Raw genomic sequence first — 15,324 nt, 5'->3', positions numbered from 1 at the left:
TCCCTCCCCTACATCGCCAACCTCATTCCTCACACTCCTCCCCTACATCCCCAACCTCATTCCTCACACCCCCTCCCCTACATCCTCTTCCCTACATCCCCAACCTCATTCCTCCACTCCCCTACATCCCCAACCTCATTCCTCACACTCCAACCCCATTCCTCACACTCCTCCCCTACATCCACAACCTCATTCCTCACACTCCTCCCCTACATCCCCAACCTCATTCTCCCTCATTCCTCACACCCCCTCCCCTACATCCCACCCATTCCTCACACTCCTCCCCTACATCCCCAACCTCATTCCTCACACTCCTCCCCTACATCCCCAACCTCATTCTCCACTCCTCCCCTACATTATCCTCCCCTACATTCCTCACCCTCACCTCAATTCCTCACACTCCTCCCCTACATCCCCAACCTCATTCCTCACACTCCTCCCCTACATCCCCAACCTCATTCCTCACACCCCCTCCCTACATCCCCAACCTCATTCCTCACACCCCCTCCCCTACATCGCCAACCTCATTCCTCACACTCCTCCCCTACATCCCCAACCTCATTCCTCACACCCCCTCCCCTACATCGCCAACCTCATTCCTCACATTCCTCCCCTACATCCCCAACCTCATTCCTCACACTCCTCCCCTACATCCCCAACCTCATTCCTCACACCCCCTCCCCTACATCGCCAACCTCATTCCTCACACTCCCTCCCCTACATCCCCAACCTCATTCCTCACACTCCTCCCCTACATCCCCAACTCATTCCTCACACCCCCTCCCCTACATCGCCAACCTCATTCCTCACATTCCTCCCCTACATCCCCAACCTCATTCCTCACACTCCTCCCCTACATCCCCAACCTCATTCCACATCCCCAACCTCATTCCTCACACTCCTCCCCTACATCCCCAACCTCATTCCTCACACCCCCTCCCTACATCCCCAACCTCATTACTCACACCCCCTCCCCTACATCCCTAACCTCATTCCTCACATCCCCAACCTCATTCCTCACACTCCTCCCCTACATCCCCAACCTTATTCCTCACACTCCTCCCCTACATCCCCAACCTCATTCCTCACACTCCTCCCCTACATCCCCAACCTCATTCCTCACACTCCTCCCCTACATCCCCAACCTCATTCCTCACACTCCTCCCCTACATCCCCAACCTCATTCCTCACATTCCCAACCTCATTCCTCACACCCCCCTCCCCTACATCCCCAACCTCATTCCTCACATTCCCAACCTCATTCCTCACACCCCCTCCCCTACATCTCCAACCTCAATTCCTTCTCCTACATCTCCAGCATCATCCTCACCCCTCAAATCTAAATCTCCAGCCTTCACTTACATCTTTTACATTTTTATTTTAGTTAAGGGCTAAAAGTTTAACTACAAGTCTATACAGCTCACTTTCTGGGATGGACCCATACACAGATCGCAGCTCTCGGCATCAGGCAACGAGCAACTCCTAGTCTATTATCTAATTAATCAGAGCTGCAGGAGCATCAGACAGTTGCACCAACATATTTCTCTAGCTATAATAGCGCTGTAAACAGACCGCACAGAGCACAGCGTGACGGGGTCTGTACATGATGCTCCCGCTCAGCGCCAGGTCCCGGCACGTGTTATTAGCCTATAATAACAGGAAGACAGACTGTCCCCGGCCACTCCCGTACGCTCAGTGACAGATGGAAAGATGCAGCAAGAAATCTTTCCTGGGTGCTGAAGATTAACATCCCGCTTATTGCCCTGTCCAACATCGCTCTTGGAATTGATTTTACATTTAGCTGGCGCGCTGTGATCTATGCAACGAGGATCACTATATTAATCCTGAGGATGGGAAGACGGAGCGCAGAGAGGGAGGAGGACGGGAAGAAGGTTTTATTAGCAGGCAGGGGGAGCGCATCCTCGGAGGAGACATACAGAAAACTCATATCGCGGCTCTTACAGTCCTGGCAGAGTAACGACAGCCAGGGAGCACGAGTGATTGTCTGCTGTGATATTGACAAAACACTTTACAGAACAACTTGTTCAGAGCCATCATTGTGGAGAGTCGCGGCATAAAGAGAGACGCAACGTGGCCTGGCAGACGCCGATTAGTGGCCTATAATACATCACTTAGTGCACAGACTTCTCACGGATATACGCCGAAAGATCCAGACCGTAACGCTGGGTACACACTTGTCCAATCCTACTGGCAGATCCTACATCCAATCCTCGCTACACACTTGTCCAACCCTCAGCAGATCCTACATCCAATCCTCGCTACACACTTCTCCAATCCTCAGCAGATCCCACATCCAATCCTCACTACACACTTGTCCAATCCTACTGGCAGATCCTACATCCAATCCTCGCTACACACTTGTCCAATCCTCAGCAGATCCTACATCCAATCCTCGCTACACACTTGTCCAACCCTCAGCAGATCCTACATCCAATCCTCGCTACACACTTGTCCAATCCTCAGCAGATCCTACATCCAATCCTCGCTACACACTTGTCCAACCCTCAGCAGATCCTACATCCAATCCTCGCTACACACTTGTCCAATCCTATTGGCAGATCCTACATCCAATCCTCGCTACACACTTGTCCAATCCTACTGGCAGATCCTACATCCAATCCTCGCTACACACTTGTCCAATCCTCAGCAGATCCTACATCCAATCCTCGCTACACACTTGCCCAACCCTCAGCAGATCCTACATCCAATCCTCGCTACACACTTGTCCAATCCTCAGCAGATCCTACATCCAATCCTCGCTACACACTTGTCCAACCCTCAGCAGATCCTACATCCAATCCTCGCTACACACTTGTCCAATCCTACTGGCATATTCTACATCCAATCCTCACTACACTTATCCAACCCTCAGCAGATCCTACATCCAATCCTTGCTACACACTTGTCCAATCCTACTGGCAGACTCTACATATAATCCTCACTACACACTTGTCCAATCCTACTGGCAGATCCTACATCCAATTCTCGCTACACAATTGTCCAACCTTCAAGCAGATCCTACATCCAATCCTCACTACACACTTGTCCAATCCTACTGACAGATCCTACATCCAATTCTCGCTACACACTTGTCCAATCCTACTGGCAGATCCTACATCCAATCCTCGCTACACACTTGTCCAATCCTACTGACAGATCCTACATCCAATCCTCACTACACACTTGTCCAATCCTACTGGCAGATCCTACATCCAATCCTCGCTACACACTTGTCCAATCCTCAGCAGATCCCACATCCAATCCTCACTACACACTTGTCCAATTTTGCCACCCGATCTGTATTTGTCTGCTGAAAAAATCCTTGTGGCTGTAGTGGAAGGTGGGGGATTTGAAATGTAATAACACCATTGGGATTGGTGGGGATGTGAGGGGGGGGGGGGGGACACAGGATTTTAACCTTTTGAGTGCCAATGTTGCAATGAGAGATCCTCAGAATACACATTAAGTTCTTATACAAATACGGCCAAGTGAATTCATTGAAGTTTAGTTATATATTGCGCCCAAAGAACAGGCGCTGTCAGAGGCGCTGGCATTTATAACAGATCTTCTGAGGGTCTATCACAGCTACGTTGGCACTCAAAGGGATAATTAAAAGGTTTGCTTGCCAATATTCACACCTATTGTGACAAACGTGTGTAACCAGCATAACACGGACCACGGATGTCACCACGGCCCTACCATCAGCCCTCACCCATTGCTGGCTGCTTATGCCCATCCTTTACAGTAGGAGAACCCATGGATATCTGTAATGTGCTGCGGAATATGTGTGCGCTATACTGTATAAGAAACGGTTAATCTATATAATAAGTTGAAGAGTGTGTGTGCGTGTCTGTCGCATTGCGGACACACAGTGGCACTCAGAGCCACCAAATTCAGCAACAAGATACCTCTGGACCCGGTGGTGTGCACCTCGAAGCCGTTTTTGGGAATTTTCCCTTAGAAATTAAAAAAAACACCAAGTTTTAATTTGCCTTCATTGATGTTCTGGGGAAAAGATCGACGATCTGGGAAACCGATGCCGAAGGAACAACTCCACACCTGATTTTGTTGCTGTCATTGAGTATGAATGACACATTCTAACATTATGGTGAAGGCTTTAAACAATTAGGAAATAATTGAGCATATACATATACCACACATCACACACACACAGTACACCACATATATACACACACACACACATAGCACAAAACACACACATATATTCGTAGCGCACCTCACACACAACTTCTTACAGTCATAACATTCAAACAAATACAGGCAGCGCTCATGCCCATCGACCAAACATTATCAATGCACCCATTTATGATTGCGATGGCTGGATCAGGGGATTGGCCCGGCGGGTGTAGGGAAGAATTTCGCCCATTGCACCGGTTCCATTGATGCATTGCGGTTCGGGTAGCGTGCATCGCGTCATGACGTCACGTGGCCCGGCCCCTGACATGCTCTCACACTCAGGGGCTGCCCCACTGTTTGGTAGAGACGCCCGGTGCATGCACTTTACAGATCTCCAGGCATCAGAGACTGCTGCAGCAACTCTGTGGCGGAAGTGGTGGGGAGAGCGGCAGTGGCAGTGAGCGATGAATTTTTAATTAATTAAGGCGCGGTAAGTAAGGCCAACCGCACTCAGTGCCTGTAATTACACACCCTAGAAACTGTACCATTGAAACACAGAATGGAGATGTGGCCACGCCCCTTCCATGTGGTCACGCCCCTTTCTGATTTCGTACCGATTTCAGACCCTCCGATGTTGGAAGGTATGTCATAGGTGCTAAATCTCATGAGTGTATGTGGAATTCACCACCACACACACAAGCGCTCAAGGAGCGGTGTGTTTCACACAATACCACCACACCTGATCTCCTTGCTGTCATTGAGTATCAAGGCAGACACATTCTAGCATTATGGTGGAGGCTTTAACAAATGACAATCTTAGGTCTTGGCACAGCATAACATGACATTTTACAGCAATTTTGGAAATGAAAAAAAACCCCAAGGTTTTCCCGGGTCAGCTAGTAAATAAATGTATGGTGACAGCGGGTAAAGAAGACCAGCTCACCTCATCAAACAGCTGCAGCATTATGGTGAGAACGTCGGGGTGCGCCTTATCCACCTCGTCAAAGAGCACCACCGCATTAGGACACTCCTTAAGCTTCTTGGTCAACTGCCCGCCTTCCTCATGTCCCACATAACCTGGGGGAGACCCGATGAACTTGGCAACCTGCAGAAATGTGACCGGGTTACGTAACGTTCCGTGTGCAGTATTGTTTGCTATATATTATACATATCACCTACTGCATACACTGGACTGCGTGTGTCATAATGTACATATCACCCACTGTATACACTGGACTGCGTGTCTCATAATGTACATATCACCCACTGTATACACTGGACTGCGTGTCTCATAATGTACATATCATCCACTGTATACACTGGACTGCGCGTCTCATAATGTACAAATCACCCACTGTATACACTGGACTGCGCGTCTCATAATGTACATATCACCCACTGTATACACTGGACTGCGTGTCTCATAATGTACAAATCACCCACTGTATACACTGGACTGTGCGTCTTATAATGTACATATAACCCACTGTATACACTGGACTGCGCGTCTTATAATGTACATATCACCTACTGTATACACTGGACTGTGCATCTTATAATGTACATATCACCTACTGGCGCCATACACTGGACTGTGCATCTTATAATGTACATATCACCTACTGGCGCCATACACTGGACTGTGCGTCTTATAATGTACAAATCACCTACTGGCGCCCTACACTGGACTGTGCGTCTTATAATGTACATATCGCGTACTGGCGCCATACACTGGACTGTGCGTCTTATAATGTACATATCACCTACTGGTGCCATACACTGGACTGTGCGTCTTATAATGTACATATCGCCTACTGGCGCCATACACTGGACTGTGCGTCTTATAATGTACATATCACCTACTGGCGCCATACACTGGACTGTGCGTCTTATAATGTACATATCACCTACTGGCGCCATACACTGGACTGTGCGTCTTATAATGTACATATCACCTACTGGCGCCATACACTGGACTGTGCGTCTTATAATGTACATATCACCTACTGGCGCCATACACTGGACTGTGCGTCTTATAATGTACATATCGCCTACTGGCGCCATACACTGGACTGTGCATCTTATAATGTACATATCACCTACTGGCGCCATACACTGGACTGTACATCTTATAATGTACATATCACCTACTGGCGCCATACACTGGACTGTGCATCTTATAATGTACATATCACCTACTGGCGCCATACACTGGACTGTGCATCTTATAATGTACATATCACCTACTGGCGCCATACACTGGACTGTGCGTCTTATAATGTACATATCACCTACTGGCGTCATACACTGGACTGTGCGTCTTATAATGTACATATCACCTACTGGTGCCATACACTGGACTGTGCGTCTTATAATGTACATATCACCTACTGGTGCCATACACTGGACTGTGCGTCTTATAATGTACATATCGCCTACTGGCGCCATACACTGGACTGTGCATCTTATAATGTACATATCACCTACTGGTGCCATACACTGGACTGTGCGTCTTATAATGTACATATCGCCTACTGGTGCCATACACTGGACTGTGCGTCTTATAATGTACATATCACCTACTGGCGCCATACACTGGACTGTGCGTCTTATAATGTACATATCACCTACTGGCGCCATACACTGGACTGTGCATCTTATAATGTACATATCACCTACTGGCGCCATACACTGGACTGTGCGTCTTATAATGTACATATCACCTACTGGCTCCATACACTGGACTGTGCGTCTTATAATGTACATATCACCTACTGGTGCCATACACTGGACTGTGCGTCTTATAATGTACATATCACCTACTGGCGCCATACACTGGACTGTGCGTCCTATAATGTACATATCACCTACTGGCGCCATACACTGGACTGTGCGTCTTATAATGTACATATCACCTACTGGCGCCATACACTGGACTTTGCGTCTTATAATGTACATATCGCCTACTGGCGCCATACACTGGACTGTGCGTCTTATAATGTACATATCGCCTACTGGCACCATACACTGGACTGTACGTCTTATAATGTACATATCGCGTACTGGCGCCATACACTGGACTGTGCGTCTTATAATGTACATATCACCTACTGGCGCCATACACTGGACTGTGCGTCTTATAATGTACATATCACCTACTGGTGTCATACACTGGACTGGGCGTCTTATGATGTACATATCGCCTACTGGCGCCATACACTGGACTGTGCGTCTTATAATGTACATATCACCTACTGGCGCCATACACTGGACTGTGCGTCTTATAATGTACATATCACCTACTGGCGCCATACACTGGACTGTGCGTCTTATAATGTACATATCACCTACTGGCGCCATACACTGGACTGTGCGTCTTATAATGTACATATCACCTACTGGCGCCATACACTGGACTGTGCATCTTATAATGTACATATCACCTACTGGCGCCATACACTGGACTGTGCATCTTATAATGTACATATCACCTACTGGCGCCATACACTGGACTGTGCGTCTTATAATGTACATATCACCTACTGGCGCCATACACCGGACTGTGCGTCTTATAATGTACATATCACCTACTGGCGCCATACACCGGACTGTGCGTCTTATAATGTACATATCACCTACTGGCGCCATACACTGGACTGTGCATCTTATAATGTACATATCGCCTACTGGCGCCATACACTGGACTGTGCGTCTTATAATGTACATATCACCTACTGGCGCCATACACTGGACTGTGCATCTTATAATGTACATATCACCTACTGGCGCCATACACTGGACTGTGCATCTTATAATGTACATATCACCTACTGGCGCCATACACCGGACTGTGCATCTTATAATGTACATATCACCTACTGGCGCCATACACCGGACTGTGCGTCTTATAATGTACATATCACCTACTGGCGCCATACACCGGACTGTGCGTCTTATAATGTACATATCACCTACTGGCGCCATACACCGGACTGTGCGTCTTATAATGTACATATCACCTACTGGCGCCATACACCGGACTGTGCATCTTATAATGTACATATCACCTACTGGCGCCATACACCGGACTGTGCATCTTATAATGTACATATCGCCTACTGGCGCCATACACTGGACTGTGCGTCTTATAATGTACATATCGCCTACTGGCGCCATACACTGGACTGTGCGTCTTATAATGTACATATCACCTACTGGCGCCATACACTGGACTGTACATCTTATAATGTACATATCACCTACTGGCGCCATACACTGGACTGTGCGTCTTATAATGTACATATCGCCTACTGACGCCATACACTGGACTGCGCGTCTTATAATGTACATATCACCTACTGGCGCCATACACTGGACTGCGCGTCTTATAATGTACATATCACCTACTGGCGCCATACACTGGACTGCGCGTCTTATAATGTACATATCACCTACTGGCGCCATACACTGGACTGGGCGTCTTATGATGTACATATCGCCTACTGGCGCCATACACTGGACTGTGCGTCTTATAATGTACATATCACCTACTGGCGCCATACACTGGACTGTGCGTCTTATAATGTACATATCACCTACTGGCGCCATACACTGGACTGTGCGTCTTATAATGTACATATCACCTACTGGCGCCATACACTGGGCTGTGCGTCTTATAATGTACATATCGCCTACTGGACTGTGCGTCTTATAATGTACATATCACCTACTGGCGCCATACACTGGACTGTGCGTCTTATAATGTACATATCACCTACTGGCGCCATACACTGGACTGTGCGTCTTATAATGTACATATCACCTACTGGCGCCATACACTGGACTGCGCGTCTTATAATGTACATATCACCTACTGGCGCCATACACTGGACTGTGCGTCTTATAATGTACATATCACCTACTGGCGCCATACACTGGACTGTGCGTCTTATAATGTACATATCACCTACTGGCGCCATACACTGGACTGTGCGTCTTATAATGTACATATCACCTACTGGCGCCATACGCTGGACTGTGCGTCTTATAATGTACATATCACCTACTGGCGCCATACACCGGACTGTGCATCTTATAATGTACATATCACCTACTGGCACCATACACTGGACTGTGCATCTTATAATGTACATATCACCTACTGGCGCCATACACTGGACTGTGCGTCTTATAATGTACATATCGCCTACTGGCGCCATACACTGGACTGTGCGTCTTATAATGTACATATCGCCTACTGGCGCCATACACTGGACTGTGCGTCTTATAATGTACATATCACCTACTGGCGCCATACACTGGACTGTGCGTCTTATAATGTACATATCACCTACTGGCGCCATACACTGGACTGTGCATCTTATAATGTACATATCACCTACTGGCGCCATACACTGGACTGTGCGTCTTATAATGTACATATCACCTACTGGCGCCATACACTGGACTGTGCGTCTTATAATGTACATATCACCTACTGGCGCCATACACTGGACTGTGCATCTTATAATGTACATATCACCTACTGACGCCATACACTGGACTGTGCGTCTTATAATGTACATATCACCTACTGACGCCATACACTGGACTGTGCGTCTTATAATGTACATATCACCTACTGGCGCCATACACTGGACTGTACATCTTATAATGTACATATCACCTACTGGCGCCATACACTGGACTGTGCGTCTTATAATGTACATATCACCTACTGGCGCCATACACTGGACTGTGCGTCTTATAATGTACATATCACCTACTGGCGCCATACACTGGACTGTACGTCTTATAATGTACATATCACCTACTGGCGCCATACACTGGACTGTGCGTCTTATAATGTACATATCGCCTACTGTATGCGACATACACTGGACTGTGCGTCTTATAATGTACATATCACCTACTGTATGCGACATACACTGGACTGCGCGTCTTATAATGTACAAATCACCTACTGGCGCCATACACTGGACTGTGCGTCTTATAATGTACATATCACCTACTGGCGCCATACACTGGACTGTGCGTCTTATAATGTACATATCACCTACTGGCGCCATACACTGGACTGTACGTCTTATAATGTACATATCACCTACTGGCGCCATACACTGGACTGTGCGTCTTATAATGTACATATCACCTACTGGCGCCATACACTGGACTGTGCGTCTTATAATGTACATATCACCTACTGGTGCCATACACTGGACTGTGCGTCTTATAATGTACAGATCACCTACTGGCGCCATACACTGGACTGTGCGTCTTATAATGTACATATCACCTACTGGCGCCATACACTGGACTGTAAGTCTTAAAATGTACATATCGCCTACTGGCGCCATACACTGGAGTGTGCGTCTTATAATGTACATATCGCCTACTGGCGCCATACACTGGACTGTGCGTCTTATAATGTACATATCACCCACTGTATACACTGGACTGTGCGTCTTATAATGTACATATCACCTACTGGCGCCATACACTGGACTGTGCGTCTTATAATGTACATATCACCTACTGGTGCCCTACACTGGACTGTGCGTCTTATAATGTACATATCGCCTACTGGCGCCATACACTGGACTGTGCGTCTTATAATGTACATATCACCTACTGGCGCCATACACTGGACTGTGCGTCTTATAATGTACATATCACCTACTGGTGCCATACACTGGACTGTGCGTCTTATAATGTACATATCACCTACTGGTGCCATACACTGGACTGTGCGTCTTATAATGTACATATCACCTACTGGCGCCATACACTGGACTGTGCGTCTTATAATGTACATATCACCTACTGGCGCCATACACTGGACTGTGCGTCTTATAATGTACATATCGCCTACTGGCGCCATACACTGGACTGTGCGTCTTATAATGTACATATCGCCTACTGGCACCATACACTGGACTGTGCGTCTTATAATGTACATATCACTTACTGGCGCCATACACTGGACTGTGCGTCTTATAATGTACATATCACCTACTGGTGCCATACACTGGACTGTGCGTCTTATAATGTACATATCACCTACTGGCGCCATACACTGGACTGTGCGTCTTATAATGTACATATCACCTACTGGCGCCATACACTGGACTGTGCGTCTTATAATGTACATATCACCTACTGGCGCCATACACTGGACTGTGCGTCTTATAATGTACATATCACCTACTGGCGTCATACACTGGACTGTGCGTCTTATAATGTACATATCACCTACTGGCGCCATACACTGGACTGTGCGTCTTATAATGTACATATCACCTACTGGCGCCATACACTGGACTGTGCGTCTTATAATGTACATATCACCTACTGGCACCATACACTGGACTGTGCGTCTTATAATGTACATATCGCCTACTGGCACCATACACTGGACTGTGCGTCTTATAATGTACATATCGCCTACTGGCGCCATACACTGGACTGTGCGTCTTATAATGTACATATCACCTACTGGCGCCATACACTGGACTGTGCATCTTATAATGTACATATCACCTACTGGCGCCCTACACTGGACTGTGCGTCTTATAATGTACATATCGCCTACTGGTGCCATACACTGGACTGTGCGTCTTATAATGTACATATCACCTACTGGCGCCATACACTGGACTGTGCGTCTTATAATGTACATATCACCTACTGGCGCCATACACTGGACTGTGCGTCTTATAATGTACATATCACCTACTGGTGCCATACACTGGACTGTGCGTCTTATAATGTACATATCACCTACTGGTGCCATACACTGGACTGTGCGTCTTATAATGTACATATCACCTACTGGCACCATACACTGGACTGTGCGTCTTATAATGTACATATCACCTACTGGCGCCATACACTGGGCTGTGCGTCTTATAATGTACATATCGCCTACTGGACTGTGCGTCTTATAATGTACATATCACCTACTGGCGCCATACACTGGACTGTGCGTCTTATAATGTACATATCACCTACTGGCGCCATACACTGGACTGTGCGTCTTATAATGTACATATCACCTACTGGCGCCATACACTGGACTGTACGTCTTATAATGTACATATCACCTACTGGCGCCATACACTGGACTGTGCGTCTTATAATGTACATATCACCTACTGGCGCCATACACTGGACTGTGCGTCTTATAATGTACATATCACCTACTGGTGCCATACACTGGACTGTGCGTCTTATAATGTACATATCACCTACTGGCGCCATACACTGGACTGTGCGTCTTATAATGTACATATCACCTACTGGCGCCATACACTGGACTGTGCGTCTTATAATGTACATATAACCTACTGGCGCCATACACTGGACTGTGCGTCTTATAATGTACATATCACCTACTGGCGCCATACACTGGACTGTGCGTCTTATAATGTACATATCACCTACTGGTGCCATACACTGGACTGTGCGTCTTATAATGTACATATCACCTACTGGCGCCATACACTGGACTGTGCGTCTTATAATGTACATATCACCTACTGGCGCCAAACACTGGACTGTGCGTCTTATAATGTACATATCACCTACTGGCGCCAAACACTGGACTGTGCGTCTTATAATGTACATATCACCTACTGGCGCCATACACTGGACTGTGCGTCTTATAATGTACATATCACCTACTGGCGCCATACACTGGACTGTGCGTCTTATAATGTACATATCACCTACTGGCGCCATACACTGGACTGTGCGTCTTATAATGTACATATCACCCACTGGCGCCATACACTGGACTGTGCGTCTTATAATGTACATATCACCTACTGGCGCCATACACTGGACTGTGCGTCTTATAATGTACATATCACCTACTGGCGCCATACACTGGACTGTGCATCTTATAATGTACATATCACCTACTGGTGCCATACACTGGACTGTGCATCTTATAATGTACATATCACCTACTGGCGCCATACACTGGACTGTGCGTCTTATAATGTACATATCGCCTACTGGCGCCATACACTGGACTGTGCGTCTTATAATGTACATATCACCTACTGGCGCCATACACTGCCGCTCTTACCTCGTGCTTCTCTTGGAATTCTGACATGTCCAATCGGATGAAGCCCTGTAACGATTGAAGACCGGGTTACAGACACAGGCGTAACAGCCACACTAACATACAGAACTACCACTAACTATATAAAGGCAGCGAACAGGGCAGGAGGGTGACGGGACGCAGCCAGAGCATTAAGTGCGGGCGTTATCCCAATCTAAGGACCCTCCCGATTGAAAAAAGTGCCCTTCCCCAAAAAAGTTGTGGAGTGCACACTACCTGCGTATTCTCACTCCCAGAACTGGCCCGTTACCACCCACACACGTCGGCTTCCTGTGAATTTCATTACTATTGAGCTAAAATCTCCTGCCCCTCCACCAAACAGTCTACACAGCAAGCACCACAAATTACCTTCTTTGTGTCCTTGTGTAGGTACCGCGCCGACTGCTTGGCCAGCTCAGTTTTGCCTGTTGGAACAACGCGTCAATTTACAGCATAAGGGGAAGTAACAACAGTTGGGAAATTACTGGTCTATTAGATTGGCCAATAAACATCAAAAAGATTAAATCTTTCACTCATCCTCCTTGCTTCATTCCTTCACCCACATGTTACACCGCTCACATTACACACAGTGTGATCATTACTCTCATCCTCCCTGCTTCATTCCTTCACCCAGATGTTACACCGCTCACATTACATTCAGTGTGATCATTACTCACTTCCTAACTGTTTCATTCCTTCACCCAGATGTTACACCACTCACCTTACACCCAGTGTGATCATTACGCACATCCTCCCCGCTTCATTCCTTCACCCACATGTTACACCGCTCACATTACACCCAGTGTGATCATTACGCACATCCTCCCCGCTTCATTCCTTCACCCACATGTTACACTGCTCACATTACACACAGTGTGATCATTACTCTCATCCTCCCTGCTTCATTCCTTCACCCAGATGTTACACTGCTCACATTACACTCAGTGTGATCATTACTCACATCCTCCCCGCTTCATTCCTTCACCCAGATGTTACACCACTCACATTACACTCAGTATGATCATTACTCACATCCTCCCTGCTTCATTCCTTCACCCAGATGTTACACCACTGACATTACACTCAGTATGATCATTACTCACATCCTCCCTGCTTCATTCCTTCACCCAGATGTTACACTGCTCACATTACTCACATCCTCCCCGCTTTATTCTTTCACCCAAATGTTACACCGCTCACATTACACCCAGTGTGATCATTACTCACTTCCTATCTGTTTCATTCCTTCACCCAGATGTTACACCGCTCACATTACATTCAGTGTGATCATTACTCACTTCCTAACTGTTTCATTCCTTCACCCAGATGTAACACCACTCACATTACACCCAGTGTGATCATTACGCACATCCTCCCCGCTTCATTCCTTCACCCACATGTTACACCGCTCACATTACACCCAGTGTGATCATTACGCACATCCTCCCTGCTTCATTCCTTCACCCACATGTTACACCGCTCACATTACACACAGTGTGATCATTACTCTCATCCTCCCTGCTTCATTCCTTCACCCAGATGTTACACTGCTCACATTACACTCAGTGTGATCATTACTCACATCCTCCCCGCTTCATTCCTTCACCCAGATGTTACACTGCTCACATTACACAGTGTGATCATTACTCACATCCTCCCTGCTTCATTCCTTCACCCAGATGTTACACTGCTCACATTACACTCAGTGTGATCATTACTCACATCCTCCCCGCTTCATTCCTTCACCCAGATGTTACACCACTCACATTACACTCCGTATGATCATTACGCACATCGTCCCTGCTTCATTCCTTCACCCAGATGTTACACCACTCACATTACACTCCGTATGATCATTACTCACATCCCCCCCGCTTCATTCCTTCACCCAGATGTTACACCGCTCACGTTACACAGTGTGATCATTACTCACATCCTCCCCGCTTCATTCCTTCACCCAGATGTTACACCGCTCACATTACACTCCGTATGATCATTACTCACATCCTGCCCGCTTCATTCCTTCACCCAGATGTAAC

At 47.0% G+C, this 15,324-nt stretch overlaps 1 protein-coding gene across 1 annotated transcript in view; it reads right to left on the bottom strand.

The window, feature by feature from the left end:
• The window catches only part of CLPB (ClpB family mitochondrial disaggregase), a 105,007-nt gene that overhangs the window by 18,328 nt on the left and 71,355 nt on the right, over positions 1-15,324 (bottom strand). Inside the window, exons 9-11 of the mRNA XM_083170542.1 lie at positions 13,655-13,710; positions 13,271-13,315; positions 5,102-5,263 (exon numbers count right to left, since the gene is read on the bottom strand). Of these exons, the coding sequence (XP_083026668.1) occupies positions 5,102-5,263; positions 13,271-13,315; positions 13,655-13,710 (263 nt within the window). The remainder of the gene's footprint in view (positions 1-5,101; positions 5,264-13,270; positions 13,316-13,654; positions 13,711-15,324) is intronic.

This window comes from Crinia signifera, chromosome 2 (assembly GCF_055691185.1).
Source record: "Crinia signifera chromosome 2, ASM5569118v1, whole genome shotgun sequence".
Classification (NCBI taxonomy): Eukaryota; Metazoa; Chordata; class Amphibia; order Anura; family Myobatrachidae; genus Crinia; species Crinia signifera.
This window is presented reverse-complemented; position numbering and strand designations above follow the sequence as displayed.